Source organism: Cydia strobilella, chromosome 14 (genome assembly GCF_947568885.1).
Source record: "Cydia strobilella chromosome 14, ilCydStro3.1, whole genome shotgun sequence".
In the NCBI taxonomy this organism is placed as follows: domain Eukaryota; kingdom Metazoa; phylum Arthropoda; class Insecta; order Lepidoptera; family Tortricidae; genus Cydia; species Cydia strobilella.
The window spans coordinates 6,022,020-6,042,516 of NC_086054.1; the positions used below are offsets into that span (position 1 = coordinate 6,022,020).

Sequence of the window (20,497 nt, forward strand, 5' to 3'; positions counted from 1 at the left end):
AATATTTCATGTCACAAAGAAACTGATTTTTAAATAAATCCCAGATATAATAATTATTTAAAAAGATGTGTCGGGATTTAGTTCACCACTTATTTAAGAGAGAAACAGGTCAGCTATCTCATATGTGTAGCGGGCAGGCTAAAGTACCTAGCCATATGAATTGGAAACATCGAGTGACCATATACAATAGAGCAGAAGGTTCAGATGGATCACAACTTGCATATAATTCACGATGGTGCCTTTCATACATTACATTTATGGATAAGGACGTAATTATACAGGAGCATAGTTTATTTCAAAATAATGTTGAGATAAATAAGATATTTAGTTCATAAAGATATTTTCAATAACATTGTGTTTTTTTATTAGTAGTACATAGGTAGTGACAACCCTGACGTACATTTGCTACGGATTTGCGGGTTCGATTACGGGGTTTGGCAATAAGGCAAATCATTTTGCTAGGATGTGCCGTGTGTACAGGAGAACTCCACTGATCAGGTGAGTCGCAATAATAATAGTAACTCAAAAGCCAGTTGGTATGAAGATATTTTGATTAGGAATACTACTGTGTCATTCAAACTGGATACTGGAGCGGGAGTAAACGTTTTGCCTCATAGGTTCCTATCAAAAATAGGTATTAAAGATGTTGAATTGGCGCAAACGCGGACTAAGTTGACCGGCTATTCGGGAGCTTCGATTAAAGTGGTAGGCAAAGCGATGCTAAAGGTTATGTGCAGAGGAAATGCGTACGTACTGAAATGTATTATTGCTGACGTAAATTCATCCCCTATATTAGGGAGAATTGCGTGTAATGAGATGAATCTCGTTAAACGTGTTTATAGCTTAGATTCACCGGTGGGAAATAGTAGTGCGGAAATATTGAACGATTTTGAGGATGTGTTTATAGGGATGGGATGTTTGCCCGGCGAGTATAAGATAAGATTAAGGGAAGATGCGCGCCCGGTCATACATGCGCCGCGTAAACTACCTATTGCGCTACGCGAGGGTGTTAAAAAGAAACTTGACGAGATGTTACAACAAGGGGTCGTGGCGAAAGTCGAAGGACCCACTGACTGGGTTAATAGTATGACGGTCGTAAAAAAGGCAAATGGTGATCTCCGTATTTGTTTGGATCCGCGCGATCTTAATAAAGCCATCCGTAGGGAGCATTTTAAGTTACCGACGTTAAACGAAATAACCACGAATTTAGCAGGTGCCAAATACTTTAGTACGTTAGATGCGAAACAGTCGTTCTGGCAGGTGAAGTTGAGTGACGATTCGACGGATTTATGTACTTTTAATTCCGTATTCGGTAGGTATAAATTCCTAAGAATGCCGTTTGGGATTTCGTCGGCGTCGGAAATATTTCATAAAAGGCTATACGAGCAATTTGATGATATTGAAGGGACTATCTTATTTATAGATGATTTACTCGTTTATGGCGAAACGAAGGAGATACATGATAAGCGTTTGCGTCAGGTTCTGGAGAGGTGCAGGCAAATTAACATTAAACTCAATAAGCAAAAATGCAAAATAGGGTTGTCGGAATTGAAATATTTGGGACATATTATATCGGAACATGGAATTTTGCCGGATAGTTCACATACACTTGCGATCAGAAATATGCCTAAACCGCAGAATGTGAAAGATTTAGAAAGGTTTTTAGGTCTCGTTACGTATGTAGGTAGCTTTATTCCGAACCTCTCAGATAAATCTCATTTGCTTAGGGAATTATTAAAGAAAAATATTGCATGGCACTGGGACGACCGCCATGACAGATGTTTCGATGAGCTTAAAAAGTGTCTGATTAGTCCACCAGTATTGCAGTACTACAGTTTAGATAAAGAGGTGACATTATCTGTTGATTCGTCAAAAAACGGTCTTGGTGCGTGCTTATTGCAAAATAACTTGCCAGTGTGCTATGCATCACGTTCGTTAACGAAGGCAGAACAAGCATATGCACAAATCGAGAAAGAACTATTAGCTTGTGTTTTCGCATGTGAGAAGTTTTATACTTACATTTACGGTCGAGGCGATGTGACAATTGAAACCGACCATAAGCCACTAATTAGCATCATAAATAAGCCAATAGCAAGTGCGCCGGCTCGATTGCAAAGGATGTTGTTGAGGTTGCAACCCTACACTTTCACACTAGTGTATAAGCCAGGGAAGTATTTATACGTAGCGGACACATTGTCGCGCGCCGTTGCGCCAGCGCCAGCGGGCGCAAACGAGATGCCCGACGAACCGCGGGACCACTTGGACGCGCAAGCACAGGTATGCGCGGTGGCGGTTAGCAATCCATTAACGGATTCGCATTTTTTGAGGTTGCAAAAATCGTATAGTACGGATAATGAAATGCAAATCCTAAAAAAGATAATTAGAAAAGGTTGGCCAGTACACAAATCTCAATTAGATAATGTTATTAAACCTTACTGGAACTGCAGGGACGACTTAACAGTAGCATACGAGATGGTATGGAAAGGCGAACAAATAGTAATACCAAAGTGTTTGCGCCGAGAGATGTTGCAAAAAATACATATAGGCCATTTGGGGGCTGAAAAATGTAAATTAAGGGCTAGGGAGGTAATGTATTGGCCAAACATGAATTCTCAAATTACAGATATGATATCTCATTGTCAACCCTGCCTTATGCATAGGAAAGGGAATAGTAAACAACCTCTGACACCGCATAACGTTCCGTCGCGTCCTTGGTCAAAGGTCGGCACTGATATTTTTCATTACGGGACAGAATCGTATCTCTGTATTATTGATTATTTTAGCAAGTATGTGGAGGTTATAAAATTAATGTCCCTTACGTCAGCGCATGTGATTAATCATTTAAAAAACATATTTTGTAGGGAGGGAATACCGGATATCGTGTTTTCAGATAATGGGCCGGAATTTTCGTCGACATTATTTCAAAACTTTAGTAAAGAGTGGGGCTTTGAGCATCATACGTCATCACCAAGATATGCTCAATCCAATGGACAAGTGGAACGCGCTATTCAGACAATAAAGTCCATGTTACGTAAAACCGCAGAAGATTCTTTTATTTAAATACACCCATTAGTGACAAGTTACCGTCTCCGGCAGAAATCCTAAAAAATAGGAAGTTACGTAGTCCTTTGCCTTGCTTGCCGGAGCGACTGCTACCTAGACCCGTAGATAACAGGAAAATTCGACAAGAATTGCAAGACCGTCAACTTTCGCAAAAACTATATTTTGATAGGGGTAGTAAAAACCTTAGACAGCTAGAACCTGGCTCGTTAGTTAAGGCTCGTAACAATGGCAGGTGCCGTGATGGTAAAATCATAGCATTAGTAGGCCCTAGATCGTATTCAGTTAAACTTCAAACGGGCAGAATAATACGACGAAACCGCAGACAAATCATATTAGACTCCACACGGCGCCGCGATTCACCCGTTGATCACTTTCCGTATGATGATATAGTAACAGGTGGCACCGGGGCAAACCGAGTGCGCGGCTCCAGTACCACACGTAGTTTCGAACGTATCCGTCCGGTATCGCAGACAACTGATTACTTTGTTTCTCGCTTTGGCAGGACATTGAGGCCTCCTGATCGGTGGGGATACTCTGCACCTGGTGTACCGCAAGTAAACAATAATATTCGATTCTAGTTGTAAACAAATGATCAGATGTGTTGAATTTAAAAACGTGTTACGGTTTTTGAGCTGATTTTGCATTGTCTTACGAATTTGGTCATTGAAACGTTATGCATGTAGAAACTTACCTAAGCTAAAACTATTATAGTATTATATTATGTGACACCACAGCATGCGGGTGAACATGTTCATAAATAGTTGCTGGATAAAATTAATAAAATTAAATAGTTACGAGTATCATACCAATTAATTATGTTACGCATAATTAATTAAGCCAATTTTACTTACTCACTCAAATAAACTATTCGTATAATATAATATTTATGCCAATACAATGGAATGTTGTAATTAAATTTAATGTTAGTTAAATTTAATGGAATGTTGTAATAAGGAAAGAGGATGAGTTAATGTGTACTTTACTTTACAATTCAATTTCTTTTGTAACAGGGGGGTTGTAGGTATCCTGATAATCACAATAATGTGGGTAGGCTAAGCGATATATCAATAAAGTAGTCTATGCTCGGTAATGGTCGTTTATATATCTCCTGACAGTTTCTATTAGCACGTCTTCTTATCTTACCTTTTGTCAGAGCAATTTTTTGAAAACAGACTGACTAAATTAGTAATGTTTGCTTTTCTGATGGACGTTTAGGTAAACGCGCGTAAAATACTGATTTTCTTGCTCTTATTTGAAATTTCGTAGTTTGGACGGCTAAACATGGTAATTTTGTATTACACATATCCTGTACTTGACGTTTATCAGACTACATTTTTATTATTATGACTTTGAAGTAGTGTAAATGAAAGTTAGATGAAATCAATTTTCTCCAGAAATTACTTCAAAACAAGTGACAATTTCTCTGAAAATCGACTTAATTTCAACGTAATTCTGATACTTAAACAATCTACAACATTTGCTGAAACTATTCTTATACATAAATGTGTATAATTTACCAGCATAATTTTTTGGTGAATTTTTAGAAACTGCCCCTTCTTTTCATATATTACCGGTGACGCACGCTCGCGACCTCATTATTAAAAGGCAAGATGAGAAGACGTGCTTATAGAAACCAATACTTGTTATTTAGATATTACGTAACAAAACGTGTATAATTTCAACAACTAAATCTATCAATTTTACATTTTTGCTCCAAAATCGACTACGGCCTCTTAAGATCTGTGTACTTTGCTCATTTCCACTCATTATTATCGTACGGAACAATAATATGGGGAAACTCGACAGATGCAAAACGAGTTTTAATTATTCAAAAACGCGCGCTACGCATTTTGGCCGGAGTGAATACCAGACACTCGTGTAGAGATTTGTTCGTAGAATATCGCATTATGACGCACTTTTCCTTATATCTCTTTGAAATCATAATGTACGTGAGAAACAATATATCTCAATTTAAACGGGTTCATGTTGAGGGTATAAACGTCCGTTCCACGGGACGGCTAAGAACGGTTCCTCGCCGTATGGCCCTAGCCCAGAAAAACCCTCGTGTCATAGGACCAACCTATTATGAACGACTTCCGGCTGTGTAAGTGAACTGTGTGACCAAACATTCAAACGCCGATTAAGTTTTTTGTTGGATAAACCGTTGTATTCTGTTAGTGAATTTATAAATGATGTATGATGTATTTTGACGATCCACCACAGGAGATACATCTTGACATTATTTTGAAATCTTATTATTCTGTAATTATTTAAATTATTATTTTATTGATTATATTCTTATGACATCCTTGTTTTGACGATCATAATATGAATTCTTGTAAATTGACATGCCTGCAATTTATAATGTAATCTGTATTATGAAATAAATGAATCTAAATCTATCCAACTGAATATCTAAATTCTTTAGATTTGCCTGGCTTATCACCGCACAATTTAGAGTTAAAGGTTGGCTCGGTAGTCATTATGCTGAGAAATCTAAACCAACCAAAATTGTGTAATTGAACGCGTTTAGTTGTAAGAAAACTGATGACCAATGTGATTCACGCGACGATACTGAAAGGAAAATTCAAAGGTGAAGAAGTCCTCATTCCAAGGATTCCGATGATACCAACCGAAATGCCTTTTAAATTAAAATGTATTCATTTTAATACGTCTTGCATTCGCAATGACAAGAAATAAATCACAAGGGCGATCCTTGACCATTCGTGGTCTAAATTTAGAACATGCATCCTTTTCACGGTCAATTGTACGTGGCATGTTCACGTGTTGGCAAACCATCAGCCTTATTTGTTTTTGCGCCCGAAAAAAAAAACAAAATGTCGTATATCATAAGGTTCTTTACTGAAATCAATAAATTATACATCTTAATAATGTTTGTGTATTTTTTAATTACCTTAATTGAAACCATAAATCAATTTTAGCTAAGTATAAGCTATCTCTACATTTATCGACTTTCAGGCGGTACAAAGTTCGCCGGGTCAGCTAGTTAACTATAAATAGATCCCGCATAACTATTTGTTTTCATTCCTTAAGGAAACTCGAAAGTGAACACAACTTTCGTTTGCACGCACACCCTTATCAGTGACTCTAAGTGACCGCTCATTAGCGGCTATCTTTGAAAGTTTGTGATAAAAGTGACCATTTGTAATAATGGAGCTTCAAGAATCAGATATGTTGTTTTATATTATCTTACTTATTTGACATGTTTATTAAAAATATAGATATTACGATGGGTCTACGCCACGACATTATTTTATTTATAAATTCTTCAAAATTGTAATTTACTTAAACTTTTAACTATGTGCGGAATCAAATATAATGATATTTTTTTCTTAATTAAGAAGTCCAATGTGTCTAGACTAACGGCTATAAATCATTTTTTTAATGTCAAATAACATTTATTGATCAAAAATGTAAAATTATAAAAAAACAGAAATGAGCAACGCCAAGAAAACGACGCTAGTACAGGTTAGAGGTCCTCGGGTTGGGTAGGGCTGCACCGTCATTGAAACCGAAGAAATGTTGGATGGATTTACACATGCTGGTGGCTCGGATGATCGAAATCATAATTTTGGATCTTAGCCAGCCCATTAATACACTAAGGGATCTGTTCCACTGGTCAGCGATGGCTTCACCGAGATGTTTGATGAAGGTGGACATTTGCGGAGCGAAGACCATCGACGGATGTGACTAGGGGAGTGAAAGTTGCGTGACGCTTTTCGCAGGCGTTCGTGTATTTTCTTTTTTTCTCTTCTTCGGCGGATTTAAGGACGGATGCTACCGGACGTGAGATATAAGAAGGAGCGTCGGTGTCTACGACACGGATATCAAATAACGCCTCCCTCTGTGCATCCCAGACGCCACGGCAGCAGAGATCCCATAAATCATTGTCTGCAGATATTTGCAGATTGTCTAGTTACAAGCCTTCTACGCCTGCGTAGGCCTAAGTGTAGCAACGCTACGCAAACCTTACGATTATGTTTATTGACGTTGTTTTATTTTTTCAGATATGCAGTACATCTGGATCATGGAGACTCTGTTCTCCAACACGGGAGATGAGAAATTCTTAGAAAGAGGAACTATCAAGGATAGTATTGCTGACATATCTGTATTATCGGATGCCAATGCATACGCAAAAGATGAATTTAAAAATTGTGGTGCTATCCAAATGGATTCGAAGATTAGCTTCACTCATTGTCCAGGTGCTTTAGTTGTGGTCACAATTGCTGGAACAATGAAGATGACATGTGGTGAAATAGAAAAAAGATCATTTTATGGCCCTATTGTACTAAAAAATGCTTAGTGTCAGCAAGGCTTAATCTTTGAGAGAACATGCGAAGATTTAAATTCCTTTAAATTCCGATCAACAAGGTGTGAGGTCTCAGAAAACAACACATTGATAATTGTACAATCAGTGATCATTGCCGTGTTGATCATTGGAGCTATTGTGATTGTATCATGGATTGTGAAGAAGAATAAAGGGCTGAAGATCTCTGGGGGTTATACTCCTCTTAAAAGATCAGGACTTAATTACACTGCAGAGCTTGTGGAATACACTAATGACATTGGTGATACAGTTATAGCGACTCCTAATTCTGGATCTTTCGTGAACGGGAAAAGACGCTCTTACAAAATCAGCTTTATTAAGTTCCTGGTATTCACGATTTTCTGTATGACCCCATCTGCAATAAGCTTCAAGGTGGTCAATACATATGATGCCACTTTACTCAAATTTGTGTATAAAGTTAGGATGGGAGATAGTGAAGTGATTAATTTGGGGCCTGTCAACTTAGCTCGATCCACTGTTATCCACACTGCACAACTATCTAAAGTCTTTGACACCTATGAATGGGATATTAAACATCATGAACTGCCAGTGGGGAACATGTGATGCTATTGCCAAATGCACCATTTCTCCTCTCCCATTTATTGAAGTTTCTGAGAGTGTCATGGAAATCTTTGGCCTTTCTACCAAAGCCAACTCTTACCATTCTTGTGTCAGATATGCCAATGCCTGTGTCTTTGGGGCAGGCTGTTCTATATTTGGGTTCACAGTCAATGAAGTCAAGAACTCTAGATATGCTGTATACACTGTGGGATCAGGTGGTGCACATGGAGGAGATATAACAAGTCCTCCAGGTTGTTTAGTCGACAATGTTATGGATAAATCTTCTGGGGCTCTAAATGATTACTTTTTACTAATTGGTCAATCTGGTCTGAAATACTTATGTCATAGTACTCTTTATTCTATTAAAGCTGAGATTGGCCTACTGGGTGATGTCAGAGAATATAGTGATGGATCGTCTGTATTTGATCACTCTGGGATCAAATGTGCTTCAAACTTAGTGGACAAAGTGTACTGTAGGGGATCTAGAGGGTTTGTTTCACAAATAGAGAAGTTGTGCCATCGAACTGATGTTGAACAGATTGGTGTGGAAGTGGACACAAAATCAAACATGATTTCTTGGAGGATGTCTGGGGAGGCTGATATAGTGTGATAGGAGTGTGATAGACCTTTGAGTTTCCCGTCTTCTGATGCTGGTTGCACTTTGAATTCATTGTATGTCTGGGAAGTGGCGCATTTAGATTCATCATTATTGCTATCTATTGTTGTTACAGCGAACATCAGGGGAGCTTCATTCACATTGCCAGACATTGTGCATTGCAAAACTCACACATTCCCTTGTGATGGGAGACCACATTTCACTGAGTTATATGACTTAAAATCCCTGAACTCTACTGGGCTTGACTATTCACATGAAATCATGCCCATGGAAAAACTTGACGAGCAGCAAAGAGATCATTTCTCAGACTCAGATGTGACTAATCGAGGTGAGCTATCTATATTAGATTACCTCAAGAATTGGGCCCTAGTATAGTGTTCTTAATAATTAATTATAGTACATCGGATCCTTTCCAAGGGGTTTTAGGGGGGGGGGGGGTATTTGAACTGTGGCAGTGATCGAGTGGTTCAGACACAGAAAAACGCCGTCAAGAGTTGCGCAGCCCACCGTGTGCCGGATGCAGAAAACATAGATAGGTACTGCCACTTTGGAGAATGTTATCAAGTATCCAACGACTTACCGTTTTATGAAAATCTGCATTTCAAAAACAAAGCACTGCACCGTGTTGAATAAACATTCCTAGTGGCTGAATGAAAAAGAAAGTGTAAATCTCCCGAAATTATCCATTTTAAACAAAAATACGCCACATGATATCTTCGACGGCGAACCATTATTTTCGGAGGCCGCGGCCGCTGCTCCTGGCCGACCAAGAAAAGATTTCGCGGCTTGCAGTAAGCACTCACAACGGAGGAAACTTAAAATGCTAGCTCAGTTTGATGAGTCAGCAGTCAGAAGTTTGAGGAAAACATCAGAAACCGGTACTTGTGAAGTGGACCCTGACGAAGTGTTATCTCTCACAACGGAAGCTAAACTTAGACTCAATCATGCCAGAAAAATGACACGGGTCTTCACAAACACAGACCTTTTGAACAGACTTCTACTAAATTTAGATCCACTGATCACTTCAAAGAGGCAATTGCCCAGAAAAAAATCTTTACTGTCAGTTAACGTTATAAGTTTATTGGATTGTACTTACTAATGACATGACATGTAATATTATTTGATTAATCAACTTAAACATTGTTAATTTCCCAAATTGTATTTTTATTTAATAAGCCCTAAACATTAAACACATTTTAAACCCGTGCTTTAAAAATGTTTCCGATCAAAAAATCTAGTAATTGACTAATTAATTATGAACGCCTTACTAAGGCGCGCAGCCCACCGTGCGCCGCGGCGGCTGCGCGCTCGACTGCTACCCTCGCCCGGCGCGTCCGCGAGCCTTCCCCCTTCCTCGTAGTTATCCAGACATCGTATCAATTGTACCTAACTTTGTTTCTATCTATTATAATATTTTGAAACGAACACCGAAAAGACGTGAACCGTCATCCATGCGGCGAAACAAAAAGTGCCGATATATACTTAGAGACAATAAAATTAACAGCCGCAGTCGTCTTTGACGAATTATGATATTTGACAGCGTAAATGGATCGCCAGGCCAAGGAAAATGCAAACTAAGATGTGCTGTCAAAGAAAATCAAACGATTCATAAGGATTTTTGGCTAACTGCGCTTAGAACATTGCAAAGTATGACATTTCTAGACCACAATAGCAAACTGGCGAGACGTACTGGCCAGCCAAGATGCATGCATGTTCCATGCTTAGAAGAGAGGATCGCGACATTAAAAAGCTTCCTGGGCTTGTCAAAAATATTATTCTCTAAATACAAAGTCGAATACTTTTACCGTCGTCTTATTAACCAGAATCCCATTGAAAATACGGGGAAATTACGGGGTGCTGGTGTGCGGAGGCCAAGGCTTTTTTCGGGGAAGTGGGGAGACGCATGCAAGAGAGGTTTAGATCCTCGCTCTGGGCCCTTCCTGATGCAAAGATTGTCCGTCGCGGTTCAACGTGGCAACGCGGCGAGCGTGATGGGCACCTTTGCGTCGGGGGGGTCGCGGGACGATTTATACGGCTGATTATTTAAGATGTGACTGAATGTGTGTTTGTGAAATGTGTGGGTTTATTTTAATTGTGACATATTAATATTAGTATTAGTTTCTATGGTAGTATAGTTTAGAGTAAGAGTAATTTATTGTTGTGATGTAATAATGAATATTGAAAATTAATTACAGAAATATCCAAACCCAAACAGTTTCAAAAACTCTTTTGGCTCCACGGTCAACATCTATAAATTGTGAAAACACAGCTGCATGCGTTTTTTTATTTTGATGATTTATTGAATTGCGTAAATGGATCGCCAGGCCAAGTAAAACGCAAACTTAGATGTGCTGTAAAAGAAAATTCAACACATAAGTGTTGGCAAGTCTAACAGAACCTAATATATATTAATTCCTTTTTATAGTCAGTGCTCTGTACTCTACGTTCTTTTACTTTTCTATTTCGGTTTCCATGTAAACGCGATAACAGATCCTTCACAATTCACCTTAGATGCTTTAAATATTGTGCTCTTCAAAATAATAATATATTGTGACCATATCACGACGGCTTTCTACTTCCTCGCCCATCTATTACTGAAACAGCTAGTCCACCTCTACCGCTGAACAATAAGAATGTTGCAAACACTGCAAAGTAGTACATTTATAGACCACAATAGCAAACTGGCGAGACGTACTGGCCAGCCAAGCAAGAGATGTACGCGTTCCATGCTTGGAAGAGTGGAGCGCGACATTAAAAAGCTTCCTGGGCTTGTCAAAAATATTATTCTCTAAATACAAAGTCGAATACTTTTACCGTCGTCTTATTAAGCAGGATCCCATTGAAAATTAATTACAAAAGATCCAAACCCAAACACTTTCAGAAACTCTTCTGGCTCCACGGTCAACATCTATAAATACAAGTTCCTTGTTAAAAGTAAATGTGACATTGCTAATTATTCAAAAGTAAATTGATTTTTCCAGATTCTTATATAGCAAAATTCTTGTAAAAAATGAAACAGATCAAACACACGTGCAATATGGTCAGTAGATTCAGTGGCATCCACAGCGTGACAGCGGCATTACGGAATGTAATGCAGTAAGAAGTAACTGTTCGTCGCAAACAGGCGCTCATCCAAGCTGCAGTCGTTTTTTTTTGATGTATCATTTAACAGCGTAAATGGATAGCCAGGGCAAGGAAAAGGCAAACTTAGATATGCTGTAAAAGAAAATTCAACACATAAGAATGTTTGGCTAACGGCGCTCAGAACATTGCAAAGTATGACATTTATAGACCACAATATTAAACTGGCGAGAGGTACTGGCCAGCCAAGAGATGTACGCGTTCCATGCTTGGAAGAGAGGATCGCGACTATAAAAAGCTTCCTGGGCTTGTCAAAAATATTATTCTCTAAATAAAAAGCCGAATACCTCTCTCTACCATTGTTTTCTCAATCAGAATCCCATTGAAAATTAATAACAGAAATATAGATCCAGAACCAAACACTTTCATATGAACTTGAAGACTAGTATAGTTCTCTCAAGTCTCAAATATATTAAGCTCCACAGTCAACATCTATAAATTGTGAAGACGTTGACGGCGAAACGTTAATTAATTTAAGTAACCTGTTTTTGAAGACCTACATGTGTTTAATACATACGTCCCAAACTGGACAATTTATTCGATTATTTATATGGAGTTGGCAATCCGCCACCCAGACATCCTACCCTTAATTTCTCCCCAATTCAAAAATTCCTTTTACGTATTTGCCTTTACTCTGACGAGATGGCCAAGAGCGAGCTAGCCCATAAAATCTTTAATGAGATCATAGGTGAGTACCGAGAAAAAACAACCCCAGACAGCCCCCTATTCAATTTCTACGAAGAATTAGCTTATCTGGATCTATTAGATAACTCTGCTGCTTTTATTGATAGTCTAACAAGAGCCGTGAAAAAGAAATCCAAAATCGAAGTTAGGACAATCATAGATAGCCAGATAGAGTGTTGTGCCAGGAGATACCTCAATCAGCTCACAACACAAACAACAGAAGTGGCAAATCTTTTTGAGGGCCTAACCATTCATTCCGATGATTCGACACTTCACGAAGACCAGGATGCCGACTTGGATGAGGCTGAAGCAAGGGAGCATTTGAATTCGGCATATGATTGGCAAGAAGCCAGTACCCATCAAGAGACTGTTCAAACTACCAATAAACAGAGACACTTCCGGTTGCCTGATTTTGGAAATCAGGACAAGGATAGGGAGGACATCTGGAAGAAGGGGTATGGTCCTAAATATGAAATTCGAACATTCCGTGCAAAATATCCAAGTTTGCCCCCATCTTTTCCTCCACTTAATATGTTTGCCAGTATAGTGCGACCGAAATATATGGAGAGCCTGTATAGTGCACATCCTGAAATGTTCCCAAGCGATTGGGAAGAGCTTAAAAACAGTGACGCAGAGGCTGCTTGGGGTGTTTTCAACAAAGTATTATGCAAAGAAGTTAATAGAAAGTTTGGCAAGGATGTAGCGGTCGAAGCTCCGGAAGACTACGAGAGTCCGTACAAACTGATGAATATGGCGGCAGTTGTGGAGGAGACAATGACTAGAGTTTTAGCGAAAAGACAATCAGACAAGGAATCCACTTCATCAATCCCTTCAGCAGGCGGAAGTCAAGCACTAACAAATGAATTGGGGGTTCTTGTTGCTAAACTGAAAGAAGCTTTATCCGTCGTTACTAGCGCAGCAACGAAAGTTTCAAATCGAGATATCAATTACCGACCATTAGCAACTCTCCAACAACCGTCACTTACAGGGGCCGGTACTAGCACCTCAGTAACTCCTTCTGCGCCTCCAGCCACACTACAAAACATCCCTCCGCCTCCACCTAATAGAAGACCTCCTAGGAAGGTCCATTACCTGTAGAGAACATTAAATTTAAGTTTCAACTTTGATACGAATTTAAACTCCCAGAGGAATCAGAGGGGTATTATTAATAAGGATAATATGAGAACTCAAGACTGACTTTTCTAACTTTCTATTTATGTTAAGTCTACCTTTAATCTGAAAGGACATAATTTTGATCCTGACATAATCAGGTTAAGAAAAAACCGACAATAGACGTCATTCTTACACCAACTATTACTCATATCTCATATTTTCTATGCATTTTTTATATATATATTGTATTCTCCCATTTACGTAATTTTAATTAATTGAAGAATCCATTTGAAACTAAGATAATTTTTATGCTGTCAGATCACTCTTGATTTGATACAATCATGCGGCTCTTAGTAATAGTCTCTTTGATTGCTGTCACAGTAATAGTTTCGGCTGAGGTGCTCACAGCGGGGATAAATCCTAGAGGATATACATATCGAGGAGCCATAGTAGATTCCTATCAAAAAGAGGCAGTACTTCTTAAAATAACTTCTCCTTCCGACATTATTAAATCTGTTATCAAGAAGATGGATTTTAATAAAATGGGTCCTTCCGCTGGAGGAGAGTTGCAGCTTGCATTAGGTTATTTGGAGAAGGTTTTTGAGCAGCGGTTTTCCGAATTAATGGTTACCTATTCGCAAACCCTCAGCTCCCACTTCCCGATTGAAAACGAAGGAGGAAACTCACAATTGATTGAAATAAGCCACAAACGACATAAGAGAAGCTGGTGGAGGGCTTTTTTTGCAATTCTCAAGGCAGTTAAGCCAGTGGCAAGGGTTAGCGGCAAATTAACCCGGTCAGGGGCGTATTTACCCTAGGGCCAAGGGGGCCATGGCCCGGGGCGGCAGGCTGCGGGGGGCGGCGCAGGCCGCCGCTGGCTTTCAGTTTCGGGTGCCTCAGTGGCGCCCCAATAAAAATAAATTTTGTGGTGTTACTGCCACCACTATACTAACTATTCGTTGTCTATTGCCAGTAGTCACATCAAATTTTTTACAGGACGTTTGCGCCCCTTTTCCTTAATTCTACCTTAATTCTTTACCCACGTCGGATTGTCGACGAGTTCTCATGATGTCGCCCTGTCGCTCTTCACATGCTTCGCTAAGGCCGCGGGCTTCCGTTGATGTTTTTTGGCCCTGGTCTGCAACAAACGCCGTAGGTCGCGTCCGGCGTGACGCTGTACGCGACGTACGAATGCTTACTATGGAAATGCACTATAGTGGTCTCTCTCACACGCCAGACGCGGCGGCGGCGTACGGCGTTTGTTGCAGACCAGGGCCTAACGCTGCATGCTTGACGTCGGCATTAACGCCGTGAGCGACCTCTAGACGCCGGTCATTGCGTCAGCAGTCGCTATACTTCCTACGGTAGGTAAATAAAGGCATCGTGTACGACGTCCGTACCTCTGTGGCGCACGGCGTCCAGATGCTGACGCCGACGTCAACCGAAAACCGTACACTATTAACACTATCATTATTGAGTATAGAATTCAGAGGCGACCAGGGAGTTGGCGAACGGGTCAGTCGGAGACTAGCACAAAAAACAAAGCGCGTTCTTTTAGTGGGTACTAAATTTCGCATCATTCATTTAGTGGTAAATTACTCAGCAAAACACACTTTACACTGATCAATATACGCAAAAATCATATTGAAAGAGAACTTATAATACCTAGTGGTATTGAATAAAATTAGAGTTCGGACACGACACGACATGGTTAGTTGTTTCAAAGGTGAACCGCAAGGCAGGAGACCGAGATACTGGACAGCAGAGCCCGAAGGGAAACATAAGGTGTATAGTTAAAAGCAGGGTATTGAACTAAAGACCCTAGGATGCCGAAGGGAGCGCACCACGTAAGGCCGAGATGCTGGAGAGCCGCTATTATAGGTACTTACGACCCAATTTACAATGTTATTTATTACTAGTGGCTCTGTGAGCTGTAGACTCGCTTAGAAAATGTAAAAGTGAAAAATACTTAGTTCGTTGAGCCGTTATCTCAGTCAACTCACAATGGTCTTAAGCGCCATATAGATAGACGCTTTTGGCGCTTTTAAGTCCTTTATGCCAATTTCCGCATTTAGAAAAATTTCCTATAACTGGATCGACAAAAAAATCTATTTAATCATAGAATCTGGTCACAAAATTTTACGAGAATCGATTAAGAATTGCGACCTGGCCTTAAAACGAAGACCTTCAGAAAAATTATGGCTCAGGTCAGGTTGCGAGCCCTGAAAAGCTTAAAAGTCGCGCTTTCCAGAAGACCCGAAGCATTCCTGAATTTCGAGCAACTCGCGCCTTCGTTTTTAGGATGTATTCAATGAAACACAATGGCGTTCATGCAAGACTGTTTTATTGTAGATACTGACGGTGGGTACATATACTCATTTTTATACCTACCTACATAAGAACATACATCACATTCCTCCTCTCGGAAAAATATATGGAAAAAAAAGGTAACAATTCAACAAACGAAATAGAGGCTTATGGATATGCGCCGTAAGGTGCATTTTTAAATAATTGATTTATGACAACGACAAGTGCTTGTTGCTATCCAGTTACATACTAACATAATAACATAAGTACATACATCAGTCGGCTCCTTATGTGCTAAACTATATATAATTTACCAAACTATGATTAAGTACAAAACTCTTAATCTACATGACGATATACCTATCTGTTCTTCCAGACAGGTGTGAGGTAGAATAAACTGATACTTACAACGTTAAAAGCTAGGTACATACATCTTACAACTAAAATAAACACAACTTTATAACGAATAACATTTGGGTAGGACATTGTGGTAAATTTCTACTAGATATTTGTAGCCTTAATTAATTAAGTAGGTACATTTACAGGCTTATGAAAAATGGGTTTTATGCAAAGTAGGTATTTACCTACTGATAATAGGTGGGTACATGTACTATGTATCTTAAGAGTATGACTAATTTGATGTATTTTTACATATTCACGTTAGTTTATTTTGCTTCATCATTCATATCGGGCTTACATACGGACAGAGAAAAAAGGCGTTTTTTTTTAAATTTTTTTTTTATGAATACCTAGTGTTATCGTGCGTTTACCTTTCCTACCGTACTCATGCGAGCCTACCTAAATTTTATAATTGATTTTAGCGCGCGGGCGCCGCGTCCTCGCCTGCTCCGTGCTCGCGACCGGCTCGCGGGCCGGCGTGCCCGGCGGGGGCAGTAGGGCCCTGTTCGACTCGTCCTCTTCCAATGATGCTTCTGCATCTTGAAATTCTGGGGGTTCTGGTCTGGAGAGAATTTCATCTTGCTGGCTCGGTGAAGGCAGGGGAATATCGGGTTCAGAAGATAAGTTGTCACTGGATAATGAGTAACGTACTACTTTTCTTTTGATAAGTTGGTCTATGTGTTTGCTCCCGTCTTGTTCCCCAACCTTCACATTGTATGTGACAGCGCCAGTACGCTCTGTTACTAAGCCTTCTCTCCACTTTGGGCCATTTTTAGAATAATTTCTAACCAGTACCTGGTCCCCTTGGCGTAGCTCGCGCGTGGTCCCGCCGGCGTGGCGCAGCTGTGCACTCTGCGCCGCCTGCACGCGGGCGGCGGGCGCGGCGCTGCCGGCGCGTAGCAAGTCCAGACGCGTGCGTAGCCGCCGCCCCAGCATCGCCACGGCGGGCTCGCGCGCCGTGCTGCTGTGCTGGCTGTTGCGATACTGCAGTAAAAATTTTAAAAGGGCGGTCTCCACGTTCTCACCTTCGGTGGTGGCCTTTTTGAGTACCTTTTTAACAGTTTTGACTGCGTTTTCTGCGGCTCCATTACTTGACGGATGGTATGGAGCTGTAACAACGTGGAAGACGCCATTTTTTTGTAAGAACAACTCGAAGTCGTGGGACGTAAACGGTGGGCCGCCGTCAGTGACTAGTTGAATGGGTAAGCCGTACCTCGCGAAGACCTCCCGCAACTTGATAGTCACGTGCGCGGCTGTCGTGCCGCTCGTCATTGAGAATACTTCGATCCACTTTGAATGAGCATCAATAAGGAGGAAATAAGTTCGGCCATTATGATGTAAGAAGTCGGCATGAAGTCTTACCCAGGGTTCGGCGGGCCAGGCATATGTCGCCGGGGCGGCGCGCGGCGGCGCGTCCAACTCAGCGCGGCAGGCGTCGCAGGAGCGCGCGCGCCGCTCCAGGTCGGCGTCCAGTCCCGGCCACCACACGTAACTTCGTGCAATCTGCTTCATGCGCACCATACCTACATGACCGGCGTGCACCTCCTCCACCACCTGTGCCCGCAGACTACGGGGGATTACTACACGATACCCCCATACTATGCAATCATGATCGATGTGCAGCGTGTCCTTGCGGTGGAAATAAGGCTTTTCATTCTCGATTTCCGTATCTGAAGGCCACCCGCTCATGATGTACCCGTACACTTTGCATAGTGTAATGTCTTTTTTTGTTTCCCTCGCCACGTCCCTATGGCTAAGGGGGAAAGTTTCTTCCACAAAGTGTAGATATGCCGCGTCGTCTTCATTATTGTTCCTCGACCCTGCAGGGAGCGGTAGACGGGAAAGACCGTCCGCATTACCGTTTTTGTCCGTCGATACGAATTCTATAGTGAAGTCGTATGCTGCCAGTCGCACTGCGTACCTCTGTAAGCGGCTCGCGGCCGTCTGAGGTATGCCATGCTTCGGACCAAAAATGTATGTGAGCGCTTTGTGATCGCTTCGAAGGGTAAACTTACGGCCAAATAGGTATTGGTGGTGCTTGTTCACTCCGTACACGATGGCTAGCGCCTCCTTGTCTATCTGGCTGTAGCGCCGCTCGGTCTCGCTAAGCGTACGCGACGCGCAGCACACGAGGCGCTCGGTTCCGTCGGGGTACCGCTGAGCCAGCACAGCGCCAAGTCCATAGGCACTGCTGTCCACGCAGAGAACCAGCGGCAGCGATGGCTCGTAATGTGCCAGCGCTGGACTGTTCAACAACTCACCTTTGACTTGTTTGAAAGCCTGGTCACACAAATGTGTCCACTGCCACCGGTTTCCCTTGGCCAGTAGGGCATACAGTGGGTGTAAAATAGAACTGATATTGGGTATAAATCGTGCATAGTAGTTGACAAGACCCAATGCGGCTCTAAGCTGTGACACATTTTGTGGCACAGGTAAATTTTCAATTGCGGCTATTTTATCTTTGTCCGTATGAAGGCCATTTTTATTTATCCTATAACCAAGGTAACAAACCTCGTCTTTAAAGAATTCACATTTTTCGAATTTAATACGCAACCCTGCCTCCCTCAATCGAGTTAAAACCGCTTTCAAATTTTTCATATGATGGTCTTTATTTCTACCAGTAACACAAATGTCATCGATAAATGCCACTACGCCCTCCAACCCGCTAAGCGTCTCTTCAATTAGTTTTTGAAATATTTCAGGCAAACACTTTATTCCGAATGGAGCCCGTCGGTACACAAAAGTACCTACGTGTGTTGTTATAGCGGTTAGAGGTTGTGAGTCATCATCGAGAACCAGTTGTAAATATGCGTTCTTTAAATCTAATTTAGTGAACTTTTCCCCTCCGCTTAAAGCAGCAAACAATTGTTCAATGCGGGGCAAGGGATAGTGAAACTCTTTTAAACACTTATTTACAGAGACCTTGTAGTCACCACATATGCGAATCGAACCGTCGCGCTTTATTACGGGAACTATGGGCGTCCCGTATTCTGAGGTGTCGACTTTATAAATCACATTTTCTGATTGCAACCTTTCCAGCTCACGCTCGACTGGCATACGCAGCGCTAATGGCAACGGTCGGGCCTTGCAGAATATCGGAGAACTATCTTTCAAATGCAAGCGTATTTTTGTTTTAAAAGTGCCTAATCTGTCATCAAAGACCTCTGGGAACTCATTTTTTAATTGAAGCACCAGTGGATCGTTGTTGTCAGAAATATTGTTTATTTTAATCGAAGCGAGATTTAATTTACGCAACCAAGATCGGCCTAACAAGGGCGGGCCGCCGTTATCAATAACAAACAACGGTAAATAAGCTGACTCGCTCCCGCTCGTGACACGCACTCTGATATACCCCAGTGGAATTATTGGTACTTTCGTATATGAATGGAATCTATCGTCATTTATTTGTAAATTTAAATATGAAAAATGTTTATCGTATCGGGCGCCCTGCCCGAGTCCTGCCGCCGGCGCCCCGCCGTCGCCGCCGCCGCGAGCCGCTGTCTCAGCGTGCCGCTCGGCCGCTTCCAATGCGAGCGCCAACTCCACCGCCTTTTTGTAGTCCAATGTGGGTTCCGCGAAAAAGCGCGACCTCATATCTTCACTTCTGAGGCCGGACACGAATTGGTCGCGTATATTTTCCTCCAGCTTTGAATCAAAGTTGCAATATGTTGCGAGATGTTTCAAATTTTGAAGGAAAACTCCGACCGATTCGCCTTCCGCTTGCCGCCGCTGTCGAAAAATATGCCTCTCGGCTATTTCTGATCTTTTTGGGTCCAAATGGTTTTTTACAAGTTCCACTAGGGTTTTGTAGTCCTTCGTTTCTGGATGATCAGGTGCACACAGATCACACATCAATTCGTAGGTCGCTGAGCCGACGTGCGTTACTAACGTGGCCACGCGGAACTTTTCTTTAATCTCATTCAGTAAAATATACTGTTCCACGAGCCGTACGTACGCGTCCCAATTCCCTCGACCATGTAGATCGAATTCGTGTACCTTTCCGAAAGGCATGATCACTAATTTCGACTGATATTCACCAATTCGTCGCCAGTTAGGATGTATTCAATGAAACACAATGGCATTCATGCAAGACTGTTTTATTGTAGATACTGACGGTGGGTACATATACTCATTTTTATACCTACCTACATAAGAACATACATCACAGTTTTAATTTGAGCGAATGCCAAAGGTCGAGTAGCAGGAGAGCCGAGATCACATTGGTTCTAAGTTCCAAGCCAATTCCAATAGCTCTCCTCTCCTCC

The 20,497-nt window shown here is 41.3% G+C and overlaps 1 protein-coding gene across 1 annotated transcript; it reads right to left on the reverse strand.

Moving 5' to 3' along the window:
- Positions 1-16,631: 16,631 nt before the first annotated feature.
- LOC134747450 (uncharacterized protein K02A2.6-like) lies at positions 16,632-20,243 on the reverse strand. The gene is made up of 2 exons (XM_063682074.1): positions 19,684-20,243; positions 16,632-18,477 (listed from the first exon to the last, which is right to left on the reverse strand). The coding sequence occupies exons 1-2, from the start codon at positions 20,241-20,243 to the stop codon at positions 16,632-16,634; spliced, it is 2,406 nt and encodes an 801-aa protein (XP_063538144.1).
- Positions 20,244-20,497: the final 254 nt, after the last annotated feature.